General features: G+C 40.3%; 1 protein-coding gene across 4 annotated transcripts; it reads left to right on the top strand.

The window, feature by feature from the left end:
- The first annotated feature begins 645 nt into the window (after positions 1-645).
- Positions 646-21,093, top strand: rorc (RAR-related orphan receptor C). 4 transcript variants are annotated; one of them, XM_082552393.1, is made up of 13 exons: positions 646-946; positions 1,032-1,184; positions 5,667-5,696; positions 14,901-14,986; positions 16,193-16,334; positions 16,430-16,780; positions 16,871-16,972; positions 17,060-17,181; positions 17,619-17,751; positions 17,853-17,960; positions 18,041-18,151; positions 19,274-19,383; positions 19,524-21,093. In XM_082552393.1, the coding sequence occupies exons 2-13, from the start codon at positions 1,133-1,135 to the stop codon at positions 19,686-19,688; spliced, it is 1,512 nt and encodes a 503-aa protein (XP_082408519.1). In that variant the 5' UTR covers positions 646-946; positions 1,032-1,132; the 3' UTR covers positions 19,689-21,093. The 4 variants fall into 4 exon arrangements, with proteins under 4 accessions (XP_082408519.1, XP_082408518.1, XP_082408520.1 ...); XM_082552392.1 differs by having other exon boundaries at positions 1,056-1,184; XM_082552394.1 differs by lacking the exon at positions 5,667-5,696 and having other exon boundaries at positions 1,056-1,184.
- Positions 21,094-27,139: the final 6,046 nt, after the last annotated feature.

Here is a 27,139-nt window from a genome sequence, read left to right on the forward strand (position 1 = left end):
CTCAAAGACATGCTGATCTAAGGACATACTAAGATTTTTTTTATTGACGTTTAAAAACATTGTTGTCGTGAAAGAAATACGTCCTTACGAAGAATGAAAAGTGTCACTATCACGTGGCAAACATTAAATCAAGATAAGATTTTGCAGCCCGGGTTCATATGAGTTGTCTGCTACAGGCTACTTGAGTAAATGCACTCGGTTACAGTCTGTTTCCCTCCTGACATGCATGTGTCTGCACCATGTCTGCAACCACTGTACGAGCCATGTCTTAGAGGATTTACCACAATGATGTAAACCGAGAAGACGTATCGATTATTCATCGTTTTCTTTTTGTCCTCCCACCCGTGTTAAAATGGGGCATAAAATAACCCTTCCGTGTATGCCATACTGTATGGGCAGGGCCCTACGAGTAATTCTAACAAAAATGACACCAACCCACGAAAAGGGATTTTTAATTTAAGGATGTTCCATTTCCATACAGACTGAAATCTAACGTCTCCACCGTGCATTTTATTTTCTCGATTGGTGTGGCGGAAATTTGTGGCAGCAACATGGGATTATATTTCTCAACCGAGCACTTCAAAGCAAAACCCGATCCGGTGCTATTACGTAAGAGCCGGTGACATAACTCTCTCCAGCCTGGGACGGCTAGGGCGCACTGTGAGCGCAAGGGGAGGGGGGTGGCGGGCGCGCGGCCGGCCGGTCCAGCTGCACTCTCCGCACTGCTGCTGCCACAGGGGGGAACGGGATTATTTCAAAAACAACCACACAAGAGGAGGAGTGCTGTTGAATAAGGGACCCTGACACACACAGAGAGAGAAAGAAAGAAGCCAAGGAAGATGACTGCCGATTTTGGGGAGCCACTGTGAAGACTCTTGAAGGAGGCGAGATGGCAGTGCACGTTTTCAAATGCCTGCGCCGGCCTGGGCGCTAGAGCGACCAACAGGTAGTATGAGTCTCGAGTTTTGCTTCGTTTCTTTCTGAGCACTGCAGTGTCAGCAGATAGATTTGAAAACTGACTGACCTTACAGGACTTTGTGGTTTGTGTGCGCCAGAGTGCGTGAGTGAGAGAGCGAGTGAGTGAGGGGAGAGTGTGTGCAGGCCCACCTACTGGTGTTTTGACAGGAGAGTTATGGAATATGAAGAGCCCGACGTGCCCTCCGCTGACACCCCCATCAAGAGAGGTGAGATTTTCCCTCTCCAGGTTACATTTACACTGTGGCAGGTGCAGGAAAACTGAACTTTAAAGTCACAGCAAGAAAAATACAATTTGTTTGACTAGTTTCAGCTCACTAAACAGTGTGCCTTGACATTTTATGCCCTCATGTCCCTCGCTTATTTCCCAGCATGCCTTTGTGTGCCCACTCACTCCCATCCCCTCCTTTCCTCCTCACTTTTATCTCATCCTGTTGGCCTCTAGTGCACCAGCTGACTCCCTATCTCTCCCTCTCTGTTCACTCTTAACTTCTCCCCCTTCACTCTCATCCATCTTTACCCTAGTAAACCTCCTCATCCCTTTAACTGGGGTATGGTTAAGGTGCTGTGAGTGTGTAAGAATGGCAGTAAGCCGGAGTAATCCATGGGAATTAGCTCTAATTTTTGCCTCTATTACTGGCCAATGCCTTTCTGTTCAAAGCCTCTCCCAGGCCATAATCAAACTATTGGCAGTGACTGGAGATAAGACTGTCTCTCTGTCACAGAAACCCATAGCACACCTTTCCTACAGGATAGCAACACAGCTTGTCTGAAGTGCTGCAAAATGTATTTGTGTGTGTATGTGTGTGCCTCCATTTAATGCATGTAAGAGGCAAAGCAAATAAATAGGTTCTTATTTCTAAAGAGGTGAAACAATAATGAGGCCTGTCCCCTTTTCTCCAGTAAATGTAGGAGGATCATAGCAGCAACAGTTTACATTCAAGGTCCTGAACTTTGTATTTTACCTTTGAAAATTTCACCACACTGCTGATATAGTTTTTGGTTTTCTTGACTTAAGTTTTTCGATATTTGCCACTAACATTGACAGATTGATACTTTTATCTACCCCCCTAAACTCCCCCAGAAACATAACATAAACAATTTGCTGGTTACCCTAGATTACCTTTAGACCGCAATGCCAACAGTTTTAATTTGGAACCATTAGTGATTTAATAGTATTATGTAACCATTAGAAAGAAAGCGACCAGCAGGCAGGTCAGAGAGGAAACAGGCACAATTTAGTGTCCATTATAGATGTATTATAGATGCACAATTATAATTTAAAATGGGTTTTGTTTATGTTGCAAAGTGTCAATGGTAATCAAGGGAGGAAAATAGGGTAAGATTAAAAGTGAAAAAAGAAATGCCAGTATCAACAGGGACACTGAAATGGCTCTTAAAAGTTTTATGTCCTTCTGTTCTTCTTCTTCTTCTGGTTTTTATTTGCAAGTGACAATACAAACAAATAATTCCAGAGTGGTTTCCTTTGGAGATAGCTTGCCTTGGGTAAGTTAAAGTCATGTCGTGCAGAATTTAGTGTAAAAATGACAACGTTTGGGGTAAATTTGTTAAAATGATGCACAGCTGAAGCTTGAACATTATGTGCAGGATACCTAATGCATCTGGCCCTGGAGCTGATGCTTTATTCAGGTTAAACTAGAGTGTGGTTGCACTGTTTTATTTTCATATTTAGTTTCCGTACTGCTGAGACGGCTCTTCTTGACTTGATGAGAGTCTTGGTTTTAGCGGCTGTTGTGGGCGTCACTCACTTTTCTCAAGCAGTAGTTTTAGTCTTGCTCCACATTTGGGGTTTTTTCTCCTGTCTGTACAGTATAGGAAAAGAGAAAAACAAAACAAAACAATCTCCTGTTCATTATCCAATAAACGCCCATTTGTGGTGTTCCCCAGGGACCTATTGTAGGTCCGATTAATTTCACCGTAAATCATTCTGCAGCCATTTCTGAACCAAAAACTGTCTTCACAGCAATGACAGTATATTATTCTTTTAACCAAAATGCATCTGGCCTTCTTCAGCCGTCTGCTATTTTCTTGGAAATCAATGCAGACAAGTCAAGAAATACTTTCTGTTCTAAAAGAACACTAGCCTTGCAGCCGTCCTACTGATGTTTTCAGAAACTCTTTGAAGCCAACATGTTCAGATGACTCTTTTTACAGAGAGATTATCCACAATTTGTGACACTGTGAGTGCTACTCCTTTTTTTGTCACTCTATACCTTACTTTTCTTAAACTCCTGCAAAGGTTTGCTTCACCAAATTGGCAGCGACATTTATTTACAGACTTGTGGTGAATTACTTACGGTGTACTTCTGAGCTACACGACTGTCCTAAAATTTTCAGCTGTGTAGATGTTTTGGGTTTAAGATTTTAGAGGAACTGCACGTGTTGGCACATTCTTCTTGAAACCTGGCGAACAGCTTAACCATCCAAATCAGACTTGCTTTTAACTTGATTTGTACATATTTCTTTTTGTTTCAGCATCTAGCATATATTCCTTTTCATATTTTATAGTTGTTATGGTACTATATGTTGTAATTTTTTTACTTGTTTTAGTAATCTTCTTCTCAAATGTATGCTTTTCTTTTGCTTACTGATTAAGCATTCTACCTAAACCTAATTTTTAAAAAGCCCTTTTTTAATCTTGTTTACTGTATTTGGCACCGGTCTTGGATGTTCACATGTTTTGTATGTTTTCTGTGCTAGATGGGTCGTGGTTTCTATTCAGACAAAATCGTCGCCTCCTCTCTGGGTTCAGTGGTCTTCGGTGCTGTTATGTAACACAGCAACTGTCACTTCAGCAGTGAGCTTAGATGTCAGTGCAGAGAGTGAGATTTTGCCTGATGGGTGGTGTTGATTTTTGTGCCTCCGCTGTCACTTTTGGGTGTGTGTAGATGGTTCATGGCCTGGCTAACAGGTGTGCCTTGCTAAATATGTACATGCTGTGTCACATTTAGTTTTCACAGGTGCCATCGACCGCATGTTTATTTAATTCTGCTGCAGCAATATTTTAAGCATTTAATACCATTGGTGACACATTTCAGGAATAACAGCGGTGCAAATAGTTGGCGTCAATTCTCGCTCATTTTCGATCAGCGTATCGGGGTTCAGCATTTTATTTATTTTTTAAAATCAGATTAGTCGGCCTTAAAATCGTCTCCGTAAGGCGAGAAGCTGCTGTGCGTTTCTGTAAATGACTATTCAAGGAACGCAGGGGAAAGCATTGATGTAACACTAATGTAAAAAACACTGAAAAAAATTCAGGCCGTCCTCATTTGGAAATGATGCTCTAATAAATGTAGCTGATTTTTTGTGTGTAATTAATCAGCCTTTTCTTAATCGATCACCTTTAAAACAGTTGCTCTGTGAGTGTTGAAATTTTCTTTTCATTTTCCGTGCGTGCACTGCTGCGCTTTCATTCCATATATTCTGCTTATGAAGCAAAACTGATTTGATGAGGGTAGGAAAACAGAGGAAACCACAAAGGGCCTGATCTGGCGCCAGACAAAGACCGGCTAGCTCTACGTCTTCCATTGATACTTATCTGCCCTGCATTCAAACCTCTGTCTAACACACACAGCCTCTCACACGCAAATACACAGAGAAAATGCACACATACCCTCACACACATGCGTATACATACACCCACAGCAGTAAACCCCCTGCTTAAGAACTGACCCTTAGTCGCTCTAGCTGCACTTCAGACTTTCTCACAATTGCGGTCACAAAGGCAGACAAGAAAGAGGACCTATTGCTTCACAGACACCCACCTTCCTCTACCTTTATGTCCTGTGTGTGCGTGCGCTGAAACACCACACAAACATATCATAGACCCACACTAGTGTAAATAGGAATCCTCTAATTTAGCCTCTCCGCTCTCACTGAGGCTTCTTATCTGTCCACATGCTATTGTACACTAGAAAAGAAGCCAAAGAAAGTGCTGCCTACTGCAAACCCCGTATCAAACTGCCATTTAGGAGCTGACAATGGCTACAGTGTAATTTTATGCCGGTTTTACTTTCCCTCTCATTTCAGTCTATTTGAAAGTCAGGATTTTACTTGTTGTTACAGTAGTAACATGCTCATTTGGATATTTGATTATGATTGGTGAGTATGATATGTATTTGAATGTCAAACGTGCTTTTGTAATCCATTCATTGCACTACGAATAGCTCCTGTGTAGGTTTCAGTGGTATTTAAATTGTTCGCTTAAGTAAAAGTAGAGATACCGCACTCTAAACATGATCACTTCTTTTTTTAGTAGCAGATGTAAAGGTAACAATAAGTTAAGGTATCAAAGGTATTCATCGAGCAATCAAAGATTGTCTCATCTAACTTTTGTGATGGGGTTAGCTGTCATTTGTAACTCTTTTTTCTTAAAATGTTATACTGTACAACATTTATCTCAAAAATGAAGTAAATCCGATGCCTAATTTATTTTCCAGTGGCTATCACATTTTCAATTCAAAGAGATGGAAAACTCTATTGGTAAATGTTTACTCCTGGATTCAATATGAAGCTTAGATGCCACTGTGTAACGCCCACCATGTATTCATATGAGTATACAGCAGGTTGAGTTTCTTTCACTAAAATGCGCTTTAGGATGCTCGTACAAAGCATAGACTCACAAAGTTGTTTAGTTTGAATCCACTAACTACCCTTTTTCCTCCCTTTAGGAGGTGCCGTGTCCAAGAAGAGTCATTTGAGTAAGTTGTCTACATTTGTGTGTGTGTGTGTGCAGTAATAACTTTGCTTGTGTTTGTGCTAGATATTTGTGCATGCAATGTGGTTAACTTCATAGTTAGTGAACATGCAGCATGCACCTGTACAGCAAAACACACATACACACAGTAGTGTCGACGGGGACGGGGCCATTAGTGACACACTCGGCGCGCGGCGTGTCGCACCTGTGCTACCCCCCTCGCACAAACACACTCGCAGACAAACAGTGATGAAAATACCAACCACTTTGGCATCTGAATGCAGATGAAAGCGATAACATCTCGTCTTTTTTTAACTTTTTTGGTTTAACACCTTCTGCCACAACTTTAGCACACCTGTGTATGTTATCGAGAGTGAAGGTGCTGTGTGTAACACACCACCGACCTTCATATTAGGTGGCGTGATGATAAACCAACTGAGACTAAATAATAATGGTTTTCATTCATCACACGTACCCAAAACCAGAGAAGACAAGAAAGGAAGGGCAACGTTTGGGGGTCTTCTGTGGTTCTGTGTGGCGGGATGGAAGTGGAGGGAAATATGAGTGGAGAATGAAGAAGCTGTGGTGGATTGCAGCTGCAAGTGTTTACTTAAACACAGCACTGAAGACATAAAATAGTCTGAAATACATTTTTCAGTTAAGTTGAAGAGCTCACATAAAAAAATAACAGATCTCAAAATACGTACCTTTTTTTTTAGCTACATCATCCGAACAATTTTTAATAAAATGCAAACTTAACATTGAACACATGCAGCATAATAATTAATTAAGGTAATGTTTAACTCGCTGTACTTTTGAAACCTAATTGCTAATTGTATGAAAATGATAAATATGTAGATTTTACTTGGAGCATTTTCAGTGGAGGAGATCTGTAAGCTAAACTCAGATAACCTGAATCAAGTGTGTAAATATGCTACATGGAGAATAAATAATTCTTTAAAATGATTTTCTCTCTCTCATATACATATATATATGCATTATTTGAAAATATCTGAAATCTCCAAACTGAGTTTCCCAATAACAGAAATGTAAGTTTGTGTGACTTACATATTTTTTTTAAGTTCATCTCCAGTGATTCCTGTCTGCTGGTTTGACTTAAACTCTCTCATGGACAGTCTCAAAGGTGCCAGACATTATAAAGCATTTTTTGACATATGATACAGAGTGAGGGGGTGAAGGATAACAACAAAGGTATAAAGAAAAAGTACCTTGAGAAAAACGACAGGGCAGGGGACGGTCCCCCCTTCTTTGTCTTGATCTCTCTCTCTCTCTCTCTCTCACACACACACACACACACACACACACAATCATGCACACGCAAACAAGGAAGGTGAGGCGGTGACTGACACTCAAAAGTCTGAATATGTATGCTGAAGCTGCAGTGAGCACCCGACCCAGCTTGATAAAGGACGAGCAAAAAAAGGAGCAAGATTAAAAGATATAGGTGGTTCCAAAAAACGAGTGTGTGTCAAAAGAAAGACTATTCTTAGACAAAGTGAGAGGACAAGTGAGTTTGTGAAAGTGGGACAAACGTCTGACACAAGTGGAGGAGTGAGGATGATGCGAGGTAGGGATGAAGCTCTTCAGCGTGTGTGTGTGTGTGTGTGTGGGCACTTCAATCAAAGATATTTTTTATCAATTAAATCAGTTACGTGCTTTTTGATGACGTTTTTCTCCAAGCCTCCCATATTTCAAACTTTACGATTATAAGGTAACGTTGCGACTGATGCCTCTGATGGTGCGCGAAATCGGTATCGTTCGATAATAACGTCACCTTTTGGTTAAAAGTAGCTGTGTCTTTTTAAACCTTCACCAAGTCACCCTGAAATATCTGTGCTTTCATGCAGACTCAGACACCTGTGGCTTCAAACACATCAACTTTCTCAGGGTGTGTCATTAAGCTTTTTGTTCAGGTTTGCACTTTAGTTTCTGGTGTAATACTTCGTTGAACAGGAAAACGCCGCTCAAGTTTCAAGTGCCTTTATATTTCACAATTTTTTCTCGTGTGCTAACTAGAATTTTACAGCTTTACAAGTTTTATTGAATCCCACCGACGGATGTTTTTAGCAGCATTGTAGAAAGCATGAAAACACACACGTGTGTTCCTGTGCTTATGGTTTTCAGCGAGTAAAGATTATCTAATCTGTTTTGAGTCCCTCCATTGGCTGAATTTTGAGTACCTTCACAGTGATTGATGTGTTTCAGTTTTACGGTTTGGCAATATGACTCAATTTTGAGCTCTCTTTGATGATTTTAAGATTTGAATCATGTCTCAGATATTTCTGCCCTCTGATACTCCCACATATACAGTATACCTCAGGCTAGGCTAATTCTGTAGAGTGAAAAGGTTGTATAAAAATGTATATTTCTGGAAATAATACCCATTCATAACATTGTAGTAACACCTTTTGTCAAGTCAAGTTTCCATTGTAAGTAATTCTTTTAATGAAGCCAGTGATTGGTGGAAGATCAGTGTGACCAGGTTATAATATAACATTTAAGATGTTGAGTTTTTATTTATTTTTAAAATCATACACACACACACACACACACACACACACACATATATATTATATATATATCATAATCAATCATCATAGTCTTGCACTTGAGTGCGGAAAACAGGATGTTTCACTACCGCAGTGCGTTGCTTTTAAATGGACCGACTCCAAGCACGTACAGGATGCAGAGGAAATGCTAAAAGTGTGATACTGAAAATGATTTCTCACACAAATAAGTCCCAGATTACCTGAATAAAAATGGACAAAATACACAAAGAGGTGACAAGGGAGAAAAGGCAAAGGGAACAATGAAAATTGATTAATTTGTTTTTGCTGCGTACACACTTTTGCCGTTGCAACTTGCAAACACTTATAGACACACCAGCACACGCAAGCACAAACACGCATACACAGATGCGCAGCTGCTTTTTAGATGGCGGCTAGATGCAGCATATCTCTGCCCTGCAGCTGTGCTGTGGATACTGCCTGTGTGAACAAAACGAGAGCAGCCTCTGATGAAAAATAACTAACTAAATATATTTGTGTTATGACCACAGCTGGGAGACAATGAATTATCTCTGGTGTTACACACTTGATTCCATCAGGCGCACTTGAGATGGCTTTGTTGCTGTGTTTGGGGGGATTCCTGTGTAGATTGTTACACAGTTTCTTTATCAGAAAGGATTTCCTTGTTCCTCTGGGTGCAGAAGCCTGCAAAAGCACTTCCAAAGCAGCAGAAGCGGTTGGCTACAGATCAAAGCAGACATGAAAATGGCAGGTGACACATTCCCCCCCAAAATTTGGTAAATGAAATACACAAGTCGAGCTGATTCATACCCTTTGCTACTGTCAAAACATTACCTCTTTCAGACACCTCCGAATTCAGGAGCAACTTCAAAGTCAAATATGTGAAATCTGATGCTAATTGGTGTTCAGATCTGCTTTGAAAAATTCCTCAGATAATCATCTCTCAGTAGGTTTTTCCATCTGTTTTTTGTTATTGCAAATTAATGAAACTCAGCGAAGGAGTTCTTGCATTTATTAAACGACCACAGTCTGGCTCTGAAACCTAAAAATACATTAGCAGTGAACTATTTCTGAGTGAAAATGTTTAGTCCAAAAAAGCTGACGTGAAATGCTTCTTATTAAACCGCTCTCTGGCACTAGGTTTTACTTTATTTCCCCTTTTTTAAAATTAATTTTATTCAGTTGCTGCTTATTTTGTGTTTTCTTGTAACTCTTGGTTTCTTTTAATGGAAAAAAAAGTAACCTGACTTTTTATTGTTATTTGTTTGGATTTGCGCTGCAAAGTATTGTATGGTATGATGTGTAGCAAAACATTCATCTTTTATCTAATGTATTTAAATGCAGTACTACACATGCAGTTATTTGTTTAAAAATAAAAAGCTGTGACAATCTGCTTTTTTTTTGTCATTTAAAAATAGTTTTAAATGCAGCAGAAAAATAGTGGTTTTAAGCTAAAGTTCCAAAAGTCTCAAATTTTACTTCAGGACGACCTTAAATTAAAATCATTAAGTGTGTTTTTATGTATTAGAGATAATAACAGTACAAATAAAATTGAATTTAATTCGCCATGAGTCATATTAAAGTAAGCGGTTAAAGAATTTGTCTTCACTGGTGTTGTAAACTCAAAAAATGATCCTACATTAGGTACAGCCCTCCTGTGCTGAGTGTTAATGTGCTGTATGAGGATAAAGAGTCTGTGCAAGTGTGTTTGTTTGTGGATGCAGTCTGTATACAAAGCTTGTTTGCACTTTTGCTTGCGTATGTCTCAAAGGTAAGCTTCCGTCAGAGGAAAGATTGAGGTTTTTTTTGTCCGTTTACAGTTCATAGAACAAGCTGCTGACAAGATAATTTCAGGCACAGAGAAGAAAGTGTCTGGTTAAACACTGCAACAGTGGAGCTGGTACAGTTTTCACCCGTGAGTCTGTCTACCTGTACGTATCATCATGGTAAAATGGGATTCTTTGCCCATAGCGTCACAACCGTGAGAGACACGGTCTCAGAACTGGCGTCTTTGTGAGGTCAAACTGAAGGCCGAGTTCAGAGATTTGGGGCAGTCCGATGTACTAGTTTGCTGATAGCGGCGATGTGAAAAAGGACGTGAGTTTCCACGATAAACCCCTGTCAAAAAGTCTTTTTAAATACCTGCAGTGACAGCGGTGCCGTTAGTGTTTTGACTTTACGAGTCCGTTTCTCTGTCTGTGTCACAGCGTCGTGATTGAAAACCTTTACAGGTGAGAGCTCAGTTCAGAAGAAAGGCCTCGATTGATGGTGGTTGTAGTCTGACTCATGAGTGCTGACTAAAGGGAACTAAGAGTCGAGGGGCTAATCCCCATTGTCCCTCTTTTAGAACAATTTTATATCACAGGTGTTCTGATCCCATCATAAAACTGGTGCTGGTTTGCATCAGTATTCACACACACACACACACACACACACACACACACACACACACACACACACACACACACACACACACACACACTTGTGCTCAGTTTGACTTAAACGTTGTGAGAGGACTAATTAATCTTTTTTTGATTTGAAATCCAGGAATAAAAAACTGTCCTTGATCTTTTCTTAATCCTTTTTATTTTTTCTAAATGATTTTGAAAACGTTCCTCATTTTGCAGTTTGCTTTATAGCTTTGTAAATGTTTGAGGGTTTATTAATTTCAGCACATTTAACCTCATCATTATTTTTTTTTTTTTTGCTTTTTCAGTTTCCCTAAAAAGAGATTTAATGCTTGCACCATTATTATTTTCCTTAATGACTGATATTTATTATCCAAATTTCACTGAAAAGCCATTACAACGTCATCTCTGCTTACAGCTCTAAATGAAAGCCTATATATTATATTATTATATTTAATATATGATTTTTTTTTTTACTTTGACAGCAATCCTGCTTTGTCATTTAAGTTCTCAGTGAAAGATCTCAATACTGTTTTAAAGATCATCAGATCATCTCTGTGTGGCGGCATTTAGGTGTACAGTGCACTGTGTGCGGAAGCGTGGGAGGTGGCACGCTGTTGTTTGTACTGACAAATCAAAATATCTCCACCACTAGTGTACTTAAACCCCTACACTTGCCAACAGCATGTGTCAGGCAGTTTTGAATAACTTTTCAGGCGAACGGTTTTTGTGTAAATGATCTCATTTCATTGTTCCTCAATCATTAAGTGGTTGGTATAGGATTAGTTTCGCACTGTATGTCGTCACTTGTAGGTTGTGATTGCTTACGTAAGGTGTTGGCAGCCATGACTATCAAAAGAGACTTTTTTGAGTGGAAAAATCTGTGTGGACTGCAGAAACATGTTTAAAAGTCTCTATCAATATGAGTTTATTAGCATTACTGCATGTGATTACTGTGCAGTGGGAATTTATAACTGTCTAGCACTTAAGCTTTGCATTGTCATTAGCATACTGTCATGTTTATGTTGCAGTTATGAACTATAAAGCCTTCAATGACTAGAATGACTCATTTTTCAATGTGTTTTATTGCCACTAAAACAGAACAAATCTGAAATGGAGGAAGAAAACATCTACTCGCCTGCTGAGGCCTACTTTGAAATAGAAGAACTGCGCTTTGAGTTCTTCTGTGTTTGCGCACATTAATCAAATGAAAAGAAAAGGAAACCTACACTCACAAAATATAATGAAAGAAATAACACCATACCCGCTGCAAAAACAGTAAAAGTAAAGCAAATAGTACCAGTTTAATTCTGACTAAACTTCGGTTACATATTAAACACTGCTAATTACTTTTATTTTAAAAAATTTGGACTCCACAACTAGGAGGACTCAGGTCATGACATTTATGTGTTTAGGGTGCTAGGTGATAGACAAAGACTAGGTATTAAAACATTTATTTTTTTATTGGGTCTATTGGCTGCGCCGTGTTTTTACAGCTGGAGAATGTAAAGAATCGCTAACAGCACTGATAAATAAAAAAACAAAATGCCAAAAAAAAAATTAAAAGTCAGATCAAACTGAAAAAGGTTACTGTTGCACCCAAAGGCCTTGTGGTTGCTTCACTGTTGCCAGTTGTGACAGCATTTTAGCAGTTTTCTTTTTAACGTACGTGTATTTGTAAAATCTTATTCAGTAGCGCAGATTCCCAACAACAGTTGCCTCAAACCGCTTTATATTGCAAGGCAAAGACCAAAAACCATTAGAGAGAAACCCAGATAATCACAAAACCCCCGTGTGAGCAAGCACTTGTTGAAGGCGGGAAGGAAAAACTCCCTTTTAACAGGAAGAAACCTCCGGCAGGGCCAAGATCAGGCAGGCGCAGCCATCTGCAGCGACTGGTGAAGGGTGATGGCAAAGAAAAGAAGAGAAGGAGACAGGACAAAAGGCAAAATAACTATAGTTTAATTCTGTATTAGCATCTGTTGTAGCGACCCCTAAAGGGAATGATCAAAAGAAAAAGATGAAGACAGTCATCTAGTTTTTAATAAGGCCATTGAGAGTCACTGGAGCTTAAACAGATCAAACTGAAAAAGGTTACTATTGCACCCAAAGGCCTTGCTGTTGTTTCACTGTTGCCAGTTATGACAGCATTTTGGCATTTTTCTATTTAACAAACATGTATTTGTAAATCAAGCGCTGTGTTTAGCTACAATGCGCACCAGACGCAATCGCTCGTGACGGAAAAAGACACAAATGGAAGAAATAATGGTAGCGCAGTATTTTTATCACTCTATCTCACACAACCATACAACCATGCAAGCACGCACACCAGGAGATGCTGGGTTTGATTGGTCTGTGCCTGTGGCTGGAGATAACCAGGTGAGACAAAAATGGCTATAATCTGCTGATAGAGGGCTGTTCGGTGGCTGCCTGGCGTTTATTTCTGTTTGGCAGTCGGGCTTTTAAAGGCAGATTGATTCTTGTTTCTGTGTGGCACCAATAAAGATGTCACAGTTGTGTTGGGCTCATTTAAGGTGAGCGCAGGTACGACTACATGGAAAGCTGTTGGAGGAGCGGTGTGCGTGATTGCCATGAGTTTGAGTGTGAGATTGCATGTGTGAGATTGCATGTGTGAACAGCGAAAAGCTTGTGGGCCACGGTGGATTTCCTGTTGTTTGAGGTTGACAATCAGAACTGAAATAACTAAAAAAGCAGAGACCACTGATGTTCTCTCTGACTATCCAGCACTACCAACAGGAACACAATTTTAGTCACAGCTCGGTCTCTTTTCTTCGTTCTTTTTTTTTTACATGTGATATTCAGCTGGCGGCGAAAGGCTGCTGGTCAAGCTTAATAGTTAATTTAAAGGGACAGATTAATGTGAAATGTTAAGCATCAGAGTTAAACTGGTGAAATATTCTTATCATGGTCAATCATGAGGTTAATCAGACAGTTCCATTAGTAGAAGCTGCAGTCTTATCAGATTTGTGGCTCTATTATTTTCAGCTCGATTGTAAATGCCTTTGCTCTGTGTCTATATTTATTTTATCTCAGACTGGCTGTTCTCAGAAACCTTCTAGTGATCCCTGTGGCACCAAATAAAGAGGGCACACACTGACACACTAACACACACTCGTGAAAACAAATCTGACACAGTTATGCACGGAAACGTAAATACTCCCGTATATTGTCAAGTTGCAGCTATAAGAGCTTGTCTCGAAGAATGCAGTCACACTTTCTAATGAGAGACGATGGCGGGAAGAGATAGCCGCCTGCATTATTTTAGGTTATTTGAGGCTGGAAATGCCTCTGCATCACCACACGGCATAATGCGAAAGAAAAAAAGCCCACTTCCTCATGAGCTTCTCAAAAATATTTTTGTCAAGGATCCGTGATACAATTCATCTTTTTTAATGAATCAAATGACATCTGATTGTGACAGAAATCGCCACTAATCAAAAGACTGGGGGGGTGTGAGAGTTTCACAGTGCAGTGGCATGGGGGGAGGTGAGAGGGGATGGCCATTACTGGCAGTGATGAAGGAGAGCGCATTACTGGCAGCGATGTCCTTTATGAGCGAGATAGAGAAGGATTCACAAAGAAAGAAATGACATGAAAGCAGGAAAGTCAGAGTGAAAGAGAAGTCACGCAACCACTTGAAAGCACTCTGAGGTTGACACCTTCATATTCGCCGCTTTTCTCCATTTGCAAATATTCCATGTCCTCAGAAGTCTCTCGGCTTATTGCATTTGAAGGTATTTTGTTCATTATTATTAAGGCAAGAGGTGCTTGAGAGGAAAATACCTTTGGTCTACTATGGTCACACAACAACTGATAGATGCTTAAGGGAAAGTACAGAATAAAGCAAAAGTTGTGGGAATCACTTTGCAGTTGAATTGTTTAGATAAAAATGTGCAGTGTCATTAGAATGACAGTTGGTATAGTTTTACTTACACTGCGATGAGCTCTGTGCTGCAAATGTTATAAAGGAATGATTAAAAATGCTTGCTTTTAATATTAATAACAGACTCGTTTATTCTGCTATTTTGTTTTGTTTTGTTTCCATCTGTACTGTAGATGTGTGTGCATATACAAAGTCTGAACTATTGAGCTGACATTAGAGCAACAAAGGTCACGTTAAACTACACTGATCAAACGTAAAAAGTGCTGCATTTAAGAACTGTATTTTATTTTCTATAAAGTTAAAGTTTGGATTTAACAAACTTTTTCTCTCCTTCTGTGTTTGTTCAGCCCAGATTGAAGTTATCCCATGTAAAATCTGTGGTGATAAGTCCTCTGGAGTTCATTATGGAGTCATCACTTGTGAGGGCTGCAAGGTGAGATGGGCCACAACAACCTCATTCCCACATCATTCTGATCCTGACCTCATATCACTCCACTCATTATGAACCTACAGCCAGAAGCCTTTAAGGTTTTGCCATAGCTGCCTTAATTGAAGAAATTATATAATTGCCAAAAAATGCATTTTATATATAATCTGACTATTAACATGGCTATAATTTCTTCAGTCAATGTTCTTGTTCATAAACATTTAATAATTATAATTTATTGTAATTCAATGACATTGTAATCACAGCAGGGGAATTGGATCTTTCTTGTTTTTGAAATGGGGATGGTAGGTTCTCCCTTTGTGAATATAGTAATAAAACTCCAAAGGATTTGGTCTTGAAGGATAACTCTTCCTCATTTGAAGGATTTGTTCTCCACTTCCTCCTAAACATTCTATATTTCAGTGATACAGCATCTGAAGTTTTATGAATTTAAATTTTAAATTAATTTGTAAGGCACTTGATTCCAGGCAGCAAGATAATATAAAAACAAACAGAAACACTTAGCTATGTTAGCATAAAACAAATCTAGTTATCAGTGTCTCTTAAGCGTAATAATTTAATATGTATTCATGTTTTATGTTTAACTCATTAAAAAGTGTCTTGAAAATTTAGCCATGTGAATCTACAGAGTTACTTTTCTCATCCAGGTGCTTTTATTTTTGAAGTTCTTGCTAGCAGGCTAACTGGTTTCAATCAATGAACATTTCATCTGTTTTTCTACAAGAAAGCAAGTCGATATTTCCCAATACTCTAGTTCCTAGAAGAATTCCTTTGACAATTGGTGACCAATAAATTTTCCCAATAGGAAAAAAAAATCTGGGACTGTTGTGCAGGGCCGCACCAAAAAACTGTTGAGCAAAACGGAGGTAATCTTATCGGTGCGGCCCTCCACAGCAGTCCCAGTTTCTCACTAACCTTTCACTATTACAGTTGGACTGTTGAATAGCAAGTTTTAGCTTATTTTAGATATTTTGTATCACTTATACCTGACAGATTACAGGAAATATGAGTTATACTGATTTAATTTAGAACTTGTCAGATGATAATAAAATATTTTGGCCACCAGAGAACATTTCTGCTCATTAACAAGAGCAAATAAAAATGTTTCTCTTCTGACTTTTATGTGTAACTCAAAAATCACTATTTCCCAGTCAAAAATTGAGCTTTTGTTTGACTCTTCTAATCCCTCAGGGATTTTTCCGGCGCAGCCAGCTGCCTACCGTATCTTACTCCTGCTCCAGGCAAAGTAACTGCCAGATCGACCGGGCCAGCCGCAACCGCTGCCAGCACTGCCGTCTACAGAAGTGCCTGGCCCAGGGCATGAGCAGAGATGGTGAGAGAAAGCACACATGCACTGACAGGCAGACAAATCTATTTACTGTTAATTCGCAGCAGCTGCTTAGTCATTTGTTGATTGTTTATTTCCAGCGGTGAAGTTTGGACGGATGTCCAAGCGTCAGCGCGACTCTCTGATCGCTGAAGTGGAAAGGCACCGGCAGCAGCAGCAACAGCAGCTTCAGGGAGACGCCCAGACCGTGTTGTCCTACCCCACCAAGAACCGCCAGGACCGCTCCCCCCAGCTTCTTCAGCCCATGGCCCCGACCTACTCATACAGCGGAGATGCCGAACTGTTGACCTACGCCGCTGATATTCACCCTTACCTGATGTGCTCCCCGAACGACTCACAGGTGCCTGCTATGATCTACCGCACCTCTGGGATCTCTCCCACCTCAAGATCCCAAGGGAGGGGAGACAACGCCGGTCATGCTGATATAAGAGGTGAGGCTCAGATGTGGGAACTTCACCATGCAGGACGAATCCTCCTTTCTTTGTTACTTATTTGTCTCTCTTCTCTGTTCTTTATGCAAGGATTTGACTCCAGGCAGTCGTCTCATGATATGATGGGGATTCATCCTTATAGTGGTCTGGAGGATCCATACAGCCTGTATCCTCACTCCCTGCGAAACATAGGTGAGCAGATGAGCACAGTGAGCCAAACTAAACATGTAATTTTCTCATATTTATAGTATTCATAAGTGCGTCTTCTTCTTTTTTTAGATGAACTGTGTGCCAGCATTGTGCGTTCCCACAGAGAGACCAGTCAGTACAGAGTGGAAGAGCTCCAAGCTCTCAGGTGGAAACTCTTCAGCAGAGAGGAGATCCAAGCATACCAGAGCAAAGTATGTGCACTGTTTTCTCTTCATTTTTTATTTTTATTTTTTAATTTTGCGATTTCTCCTTCATGTGTGTGAGCTTACTCAGACAGTCTCAAAACAAAACATGTCATTTCACATGCTTTACGTCTGAGGCTAGTTTTGTTTGATGAATCAAACAGGAAACTGAGAAAACGTCTTTCATCGCTTCCCCCTCCTCTTCTTTCTTTGATCTTTTTTTTTCAGTTGATCAGAGAGAAAACAGCAGGGTAAATTGAGTGATAAAATACAGAAACTTGAGCAGCAGACTGAATTGTTGGGACACTGAGGATGAGTTTTTGTGAGACGAGTGAAATGTTTTGCCCTTTAGAGCCCATTTTAAACAATCTATGGTGAAAGAAAAGGATTAATGAGAAACAAACTGAGCGAAGCAAACTGAGCTTCTGTCTGACTCTCTTTCCCAGTCAGTAGATGAGATGTGGCAGCACTGCGCTATCCGACTTACTGATGCCGTCCAGTTCGTGGTGGAGTTTGCAAAACACATCCCGGGTTTCCGTATGCTGAGCCAGAACGACCAGATCGCCCTTTTAAAGACTGGTGATTTTCCCTTTTCTAGAAGGATGTGCTTAAAACACAATATATATAACTGAACAGGTTTGATCTTACTCTCTTCTGACCTGCCTTCCTACTCTTTTCAGGCTCCATGGAGGTGGTTCTGGTCAGAATGAGCCGGTTCTTTAACACAGAGAACAACACTGTGTTCTTTGATGGGAAGTTTGCTGGAACTGAGGTCTTCAAATCTTTGGGTGAGGATTTATCTGAAGGTGTGAAACCGTCTATCTAAACACCATAACTTATCAATGCTCAGTGGTTTCTTGTCTTGCAGCTTGTGGTGATTTAATCGCAGCAGTATTTGACTTCGCACATGGCATGTGTGCCCTAAAGCTGACTGAGCAACAGATTGCTCTCTTCAGTGCCCTGGTGCTCATCAACGCAGGTAAGCCCAGCTCGGTCTGTCTCACTCATACTGCGTTCATTTTAAGCACATCAGGAAGGAAGCGGTCTTTTCTTTTCTCGTCCTCCATGATGGCGGCACATGGTGCGGTCTTGGGTTCGGCCTTTATGTGTTCATTTGGCGTTCTCCCTGTGCCTGTGGGGACTTTGTCTTGATACTCTGACTTCTTCTCAAAGACATGACTGTTAGGCTTAATTGGCAATGGCGTCTATGAGTTAGTGTCATAAGTACCTTGAACTGGAAATGCAGTTACAAAAATGGGTGGATGGATGTCATAGATGAATAAGCTTGACCTTACTGTCAGATGTGCATGAATAAATCTTGTAGGTTTATCATATTACTGCCCAAATATAGATGACAGATATGTTTTGTGTCTGTGTCTTATCCAGTTTGCCTCTTTTCCATTTTGTCTTGTGTAATTTTAATTCATTCTGTCCCATTAAGTTAACCTTTCTGCCCCCTAGTGGCCGTGAAGAGACATAGTTCAGTTAATAGGCCGCAGTGAATGAAGATGAACTGATGAATGAAGGAAAAGACACAGAAAAGGAAAAAACAAGAAAGACAAAGAACACTTTCCAAAAAGTGTTCTTAGGTGTTGTTGGGAAGGTGCGACAATGTTTCTGGCCTTTGAATGAAGTCCTTTCCTGTCTCGTTGTTGTTGCGTGAATTTTAAACTGAAATTAAAAGGAATCAAAGAGAATATTTTAACAATGGACATTCAGAATAAGGGCGTGATAAATATCTGGATCCTATCACCTCATCGCTTCAGTCCTTATTTTTACTGCTGTGCTTTATGGGTTCCGCTGAAGATTTTAATGTCATTATATGTCTAAAGTATAGAATTGAAACAAACTTCTGAATGTATTTGTTAAAAAACTCTTTTATGATTTCAACCCTGCTATTTTTGCCTGCCAAAATTGACTAAAGTTCACTGCTGAGAGCATCAGCCTGCTGCCAGGGACTTAACTTCCATGCAGCAAGTAATGCTGTCTAGCCTGTTCTGCAAAATGCTTTACTTTATGATTTTTGTTATGTTTTTCACCTTTAAAGGGAGCAACCTGAAAAAAACTCAATCCTTCTTTCATAAAACATCTTTGTGTTCAGATCGTCCGTGTCTGGAGGACAGGAGCAAAGTTCAAAGAGTTCAAAGAAGCGTGGAGTCGGGACTGACACACATTTTGCACCGAGACAATCAAGAAAGTTTGATTCACAAGGTAAATATCAGTCACCTGGGTGTTCAAACACTAAAAGGCTTGTATGCTCCATGTTTCATATCTGTGAGTACGTGTAAGATCGCAGGCTTTCCTCGCTGCTGTAGAAAGCTGACGGCTAAATGTGTGTGTCCTCCCTGCAGCTGTACCAGAAGATGGGGGTGTTGCGCTCGCTGTGCAGTCTGCACATGGAGAAGCTTCACTGGTTTAGTCAGCGGTACCCGCTCACAGCTCACTCTCTGTTTCCTCCGCTCTACAAGGAGCTGTTCGCATCAGAGGCAGAGCTTCTGCCGGGGACCACTCACTGATGATCTACGGGAATATGCAAAAACAGTCGCGCACCAACGTACAGAGACTCCTATTAGTTTGAGTCTCATTACTTTCTGGCAGATTCTATTTTTCTAATAATAAAAAACACACAATAATTGTAGCGTGTGTTAAGTGTTATATGACTTCCAGCAGAGCTTTTCTTTGTTAGATGATGTCAAGAAGAATTTTTTTTTTTTTTTTTTTTTGATAGCTTAAAATTATTTTGATGATGCCAGAGAAACATATTTTGATGTTCTTCGAGAGCACATTGTCGGTGGAGTAAGAGCTTCATTTTCTCTCAGGTTGTGCTGTTGTGATTCTGTCCAGTTGTAGCTTCTGTGTGTCACGGTGTCTTTCAGACATACAAATTCAAAAAGGCAGGCCACTGTTCATCATTAGTTCGAACTTTTAAGTGTTAGTCCACAGAAAGTCTGTCTTTCAAGCAGAAAACACCAAACTTCAGAGGGATTCAAATGTGACTTTATAAAGTTTGTATCTTCACCTTGTAGTGATTTCAAGAGGTTTCTTGCTTGACTTTGTCAAAAAATAAATAAAATTTGCGCTATATAAGTTAAAGCTAAAGCCAACCAATGTGCTTTCAACAAACTTTGCAAGACAAACAACAATATCAAGCACTAAAAGCAACCATATGCAACTACAGATGTTGGTCTAAAAACAGAAATCCACTTTGTCTTTAGCTTCCATACTCATAATAGGGTTTAAGTTTTGCAATGCTCCTTAAGGATCATGCAATGCCCTGTTGAGCCTGTGCATGCTAGCTTGCACAAATTACATCCTGTTCCTGTTTCTTCTCGGTTGTTTTTGCCCTCAGGAGTATTTAATGCAACACTGGCTTAATGCACCTGGAAGCTGAGAAAGTCAATCATCTTGTCTCTTCACATCAGCAGTTTCAGTCACACCCGCCGGCCATGAAGAGCGGAAAGTGTCATTTAGATGCTGAATACTAAATTAAAAACTTGCCTCTTTGCGTCTGTATGTCTCCAGAGAAGTTTCTCCTCCTCAGGCTGGTGTCTGTCATAGACTGACCAATAAATACTACAAGGGCAGCAGTACCACTGAAATGGTTCCCTTTAAATGAATCCTCACATGCTTTTATATTGTGTGAGCTGTTGCATTAAGTGTAGAGATAATACAAAAAGGTGCAAGCGTGTAAAGTAGAAATCTCTTCCCGTGTGTGCTAACTCTTCCTTCTTTTCCCCAGATGAACTTGTTTTGTTTTCTCTACATATCTTTGAATAGAGCGGCGGGTGAATGAGAAATGTCGAGATGTTTCTGCATTAAGTATGTCTGTATGTAATCATCTCTGTCCCTGGAACAGCTGGCATTTCCCTCAAGATAATTTGCTGTAAACCTTCTAATAAACTGCTGAAGCTGTGACACCAAGCAGATGTTTCACTTTATTTGACTGCTTGTGAAATCACCATAAATATTTATGCAAGGCTGAGACAAGGAAGAAAAATTAACTGAATTATAGGGAAATCCCTATCAAGTCAAACACCAAAGTTTATTTGTTGCAGTCAAAGCTCTATAGCAAATATACTGAAAAACATCCAAATAAGTTGTCTCCAGCAAATTTCGGTAAATTTGCAGCTGCAGCAAAACAGAGGAAATATTAGTCATTGTGGGTGACTACCAGTGGTCTGTGGAAAGGTTTTTTGAGGTTGTCACACATCGACACACGCACACAACGGTTGCTAGCCAAGTTAGAGAGGAAGCAAATTAAAAGCTTCTAAATCCGTGGGATGTAATTAACCCAGCAAACAGATTTTATGTTAAAGACAGCTCCGATCAAAGCTGCTCACATTTTCTTTAATCATCTCCTGCATGCAGGTTTGGGCAACAAAACTCTCTAAGCTGCTCTTGTATGTAGTGGTCTTTGGTTTCTTTAAATATTCTGTTATGCAGAACAAAAGAATAAAAGGGTCATTTTTGCCTTTGCTTAAATACCATTTCCACTCTTCTTCCTTTTGCTTAGATGTTTGTAAGAAAACTGACTGTGTGGCTGGATTTTAGTAAGCGGAAGGAGAGTGGTTTAGTAGTTTATTACCTTAAAGGAATTTCCAGTTTCCACCAAGTTATTTCACTATTACAGATGAGTGGTACACATGACTCGAGGTCATGGGAAATAGGAATATTTGGTCCTAACTACTGTAAATCAAAACACTAGTTTACCATTAAACATAAAGGCAGCATTAATTATAGCAAAGATGCGCATGCTTACTTACTTGTCCACTCACAACTGAAACATTATAATAAAAACCTAAAAGACCCCCCCCCCAAAAAAATACTCACATGGAGAGGATGCTGCAACAAAGGCCGAGGGGAAAGCTGGACTATTCACACAAAGTGGGTAATGAGGGAAGTGGAAATAGCTGAGCAAATGAGATACAGGTGTAGACAGTCCCGTGGGGGGAGTAACCTGAAATAACCAAAAGGTAACTACTAAACACAGAGATGTGAACTCACACTGAAACACGATACAGAAAAAACACAAAGTCAAAGACAGAAATCCAAACACAAGAATATTACAAAAAAACCTCATAACACACAAAACTTAAAACTCAAGTATTACCAAAACAAAGGTTTAAGAGGAACAAGCAGGACACTAAAAATGTAACAAACACGAAAATCTCCACACAGGGGAATAACTAAAGAACCAAAATGGAAACTCGAACTCGAAGACTTCAAAACAGAAAACTGTCAGATAGACACCGACTCTGACGCTTATCAGCTCACGTCAGCTGGCTGTTAAACCAGAATGAATAATGATTACTTTGATTCGTGTTATTTCTTACTCGGGTTTTCTCATTTTATCTTTTCTTTCTTAAATTCTGCCATCTTGTCCTATGTTTTTATGTCATTTGATTATTTTTGTTGCGCTTTGGTCGGCAGCTGTTGTTTTAAATGTGCCACAGAAATAACTTTGACTGACTGGATGAAGTCCCACTCCCAAGTCTTGGAAAGCAGATGGGTTTTTCAAATGTAGTAAAGCATCTAAGAAATAAACATTATCAGTCTGGGTATGTCTCTGTCTTTTGCAAATGATAACATGTGAATCTGTTTTCCCTGCCTGTGGAAGGGAGACATCTAGTTGCCCAAAGAGGAGCAGATTTGGGGTCATGAGTCTACGATTAGCGAGCTTTAATGACATGTTCCAGGAAATTTGAGTTGAGTATGTGTTCAGTAGTTATCAAAACAGCACCAAGAATGTCTGCAGTAGCTATTTGACCATAATTACTCTGGAAAACGGACAAATGAGTGATTTGGTGAAAGAGAAGAGTTATTTTCCTTAATGGAAGATAAAGTTGTGGGAATTCTGAAGTTTCATATGGGTAAGCTCGAGAATTATTTTGCCAGGTATTACACTGACTTACTGGTTTAGTAGATGTGAGTGCTTATAGGTTGGTTTGAGGACTCAAAACAAAGGATTTATTAAGTCAGGAAAAGGAGCGTGAGGTGGCCACAGATCAAAAAGCAGCAGCAAGAATGCTGAGCATCTGTTCCATCTGCACTATTTGGTCCCATCTTTCACGGCCTCCCTGTCCTGTTTGGATCACCTCCACTTCGGAGGTGGGGTGCCCCCGGCCTCTCGGCCTGGGGCTCGGTCACTCAGGCACGGCTGGCTGCCGGCGGAGCTCACGGGTGCGTCACTGCAACTCCCCCTGGCTTCTGCTCCGCGGCTGCTGAGTGAGCCCTCATCTGGGACTCTCCTCAGCTCTTTCTGGGACAGTGGCGCGGCTGCCCCTCTGTTGGTCTTCCTTGGTCTGTTGTGTTCTGGGAGCCTCTGGATGTCTGGAGTTTTGATCTCCTCCATACCTGCTTCATGCCCTGGAGGACGGGGCTGTGGCCCCCCCACACCCTCTAGCAGATCATTACATGAAGGAACCTTTTTTTAAAAAAAACAAGCGCGTCCATGCTCACAGGTGTACACACGGGTGATCACACCCACAAACTACACCCTTTTTGGCTTCTACCTCAAAGCACACTGTGTTCTGTTGATCTTATGTGCTGCACAATAATGTTTAATATTTAGTATTTACTGTCATATTCCCATATATCATTGTGATGTTGTTTATTCTATTACTCTTGTTCTCTTCTGCTTGTTTTCTTTTTTCTTTCTCAGCAGGTGATCCAGGTGATTGATATATGCATTTTTTATTTCTTTTTTATTTCTTTTTTTTTCTGCTCATTCTTTTGATTTTTGGTTTTTGCCCTTCTCCCCCGTCCCTCTTCTCAGCTGTTTCTCTTTCCCTCTTTCTTTCTCCCCTTCTTTCCCCCAGTCAAGTCTGTCCCGTATTCAGTAAATGAAAATAAAATAAACAATAAAAGGTGAATCAAATGGACCATTACGGCAAGGCTGGGATGGTCAATTTGGTAAAGTAAATCCGTTGGGCATCTTTCTTTGCCTTTAGACAACAATTCTGATGGCAAAAGAGCCAAACGGGACAGGCCAAAAAAAAAAAAAAATGCTGAGCATCTGTTCCATCTGCACCATTTGGTCCCATCAATGATTCTTGTTCTTGGGGGGAAGAATGTGCATTTAGTTCTATGAGTATCGGGATGATAACACATTTGTTCTTTTTATAATTTTTCCTCTATACACATCAGTTAAAGACTTGAGTGTACACTTTGTAGTTGGCATGCAGCATGTACACACTGGCTTTTTGTGGGATTAGTAGCTTCATAGTCTGCCTCACATAACTTGAGTGATAAGAACAGCAGGAAACTGTAATTTAGTCATTTGGATTATGTGTTGTGGGTGGGCTGGAGAGTCTTTTGTTCATGGGCACAGCTGCGTGAGAATGTTCTTGGAGGTGAAGAAGGATAAGAGACTTTATAATACTAACAGTCCTGTGTGCATGAGGGCATTTTTCTCAGCTGAGCTCCCCTCCTAGGTCTCTTTTTTATTATTGTGAACTCTCTGATCTGCATCCAGTGTCTAAGTGCTCCAACTCAACTCCAGGAACCATGCAGAAAACAGACTAACCTGGTGTCTAGGCTTTAGTAAGCACCTCTGCACTGACACACCAGTGAAACAATGAGAGTGAGCAGTTAAGTGGTTTAGATGAGGTAACTGACTGGTACAGATGACTGCTGCAGATGACTAAAACAGAACTTTTAAGAGTCAAATAAAAAAGGAGGGTTGTACTTTAATAAGGAACTAATTTAACTTTGAAATGATGCAGAAACAAACATAAGAAAAATGTGAAACCTTACTTAGAAAACATATCAAACACATTTTTAGTGTCGTTTAAAAAAAGACATCATAGCATGCTTGCTCGCAGGCTGCAGCACGCAAGACAGAACAGATGTCTGATCCAGGCTTCTGATTGGGTCCAGTGCCACCCCCAAAAGCTGGGCAGGGCGTGGGATTTTCAACAATATTATGATGTTTTTGCAGTTCTGTATATCTCATTTCTACTGACACATGACTTACCCAAAACTCCTTTTTACCAGAGAACCATTTACTGTTAGAGGCTGTCAAAGCAAAAAAAAGAAAAAGAAAATTGTTGCCTTTAATTTTCTTAAACATCCATGACAGGCTGTGATGTATCAGCGGGGCTTGTTTATTTTTCCATAACCCTGACCTCAAGGCTGGACTGGGACAAAAAATCGGCCCGGGCATTTTGACTAGAGACCGGCCCACCAGGATAAAGATTGAAAATGTGACGTCATTCAGGGGTAAAACCGCAAAGGATTCTGGGAACTTGTGGCAAGAGGTACTAGCGCACGCAGGCTTTCAATTGAACTCAGTTACACAGCGATAAAAAGAAACACAAAAAATGGCAAGAAGCTGTTGTATTATTAACTGCAATAGCCGGTCGCATGACAGCCACGGGAAGCCGATCGTTTTTGTTTTTTTTATCGGATTACGTCGTTGAAGAGAAATTTTTTAAACCATGTTTCCGAAGTAAGAGCCAACGGATGGTCTGGATATACCAAATATAACGTCCCAGAACACTCCAGCTCACAGGTTAGTCTGCTCCAAGCATTCCCACAAAGGTCAGAGTTTTGTAGTAGTTAATACGTCATTTTTCTTAACATAATTGGTGATATAGGTTACAAGCAAGTCTGGCGCTGAACAGAAATTGTCGCGCTATGCTCCTTTGTTTATTGTGCATAAATAGTAAATTGTCCTGACACAATATTGTGTTTCGCTTCTGTTATTACCATGGTACATTGACAAAAACATACTTTTATTCACAGGATAAAACAGTTGTTTTGTATCACTAATTGCCCAGTACGATTACAGCATACAGTATTATTGTCACTGCTACATTTCTGTAATGAACCAGAAATTATTTCCACTACTAATTAATTACCGTTGAGCTCAAAGGTCCTATTAATAAACGGTTAACGAATGTGTATTTATGAAGACGATTTGTGAGACTGGTAAACTTACCTTTGTTCGTACGATGGTCTTTCGTTCTACACGGTGCATTTCAAGGTCCTGCACCCATCCGTCGGTAAACTGTACCTGGGCTTGTTGCAGTGACCTGAAGTTACTAAACTTCATGAGTGTATGCACTCACTCCAAGAACCGTATAATTATAAATATGAGCGTGGTGAAAGTTGGGCAGCACGCTAACGTCCTTTGTCCACTCTGTGTGCTCGTAAGGGTCTGACCCTTTCACACCTTTGATTTTTTCCTCGTATCTTTTCTTTGTCTTTTCGTCGAGTCTGTCTTTGTACGGACCGCATAGCTGGACTGGCCATCGGGCATACCGGGCATTTGCCCGGTGGGCCGCTGGCGATTTTTTATTTTTATGGGCCGATGGATTTTTTTTATTATTATTTTTTTAGGAAGGGTATATATAATGAAAGGTGTTGGATTGGCCAATTGGTCATGATCGACTCTGGGCTGGACCAATTACAGCCGAGGAGGCCGAATGCACCCGCCCCCTTGTTTAGCAATCACGTGATTTTTCGCGCATTGCATGCCGGGAACTCGTGGCGAAACAATTCAAGTACCGCATCAAATGCCAGCATTTGCAGCACCACAAAACGTTCATTCTCCGGTTCCAATGCCTTCTTGTTTTTTCTTTGCCACACAAAAAAGGAATGTACAAAACAAAAGTAGAACAATGCCGGTCCGTCAAGGCTGGACTGGGACAAAAAATCGGCCCGGGCATTTTGACTAGAGACCGGCCCACCAGGATAAAGATTGAAAATGTGACGTCATTCAGGGGTAAAACCGCAAAGGATTCTGGGAACTTGTGGCAAGAGGTACTAGCGCACGCAGGCTTTCAATTGAACTCAGTTACACAGCGATAAAAAGAAACACAAAAAATGGCAAGAAGCTGTTGTATTATTAACTGCAATAGCCGGTCGCATGACAGCCACGGGAAGCCGATCGTTTTTGTTTTTTTTATCGGATTACGTCGTTGAAGAGAAATTTTTTAAACCATGTTTCCGAAGTAAGAGCCAA

The sequence above is a fragment of the Aulonocara stuartgranti genome (genome assembly GCF_965226115.1).
Source record: "Aulonocara stuartgranti genome assembly, chromosome: 11".
NCBI classification, from domain to species: Eukaryota; Metazoa; Chordata; class Actinopteri; order Cichliformes; family Cichlidae; genus Aulonocara; species Aulonocara stuartgranti.

Coding starts and splice junctions, on each gene's coding strand:
- rorc (XM_082552393.1), top strand. CDS start 1,133: ATGGAATATGAAGAGCCCGACGTGCCCTCCGCTGACACCCCCATCAAG. Junction 16,781..16,870: donor CGGTCATGCTGATATAAGAG/GTGAGGCTCAGA, acceptor TCTTTATGCAAG/GATTTGACTCCAGGCAGTCG. Junction 16,973..17,059: donor TCACTCCCTGCGAAACATAG/GTGAGCAGATGA, acceptor TTCTTTTTTTAG/ATGAACTGTGTGCCAGCATT.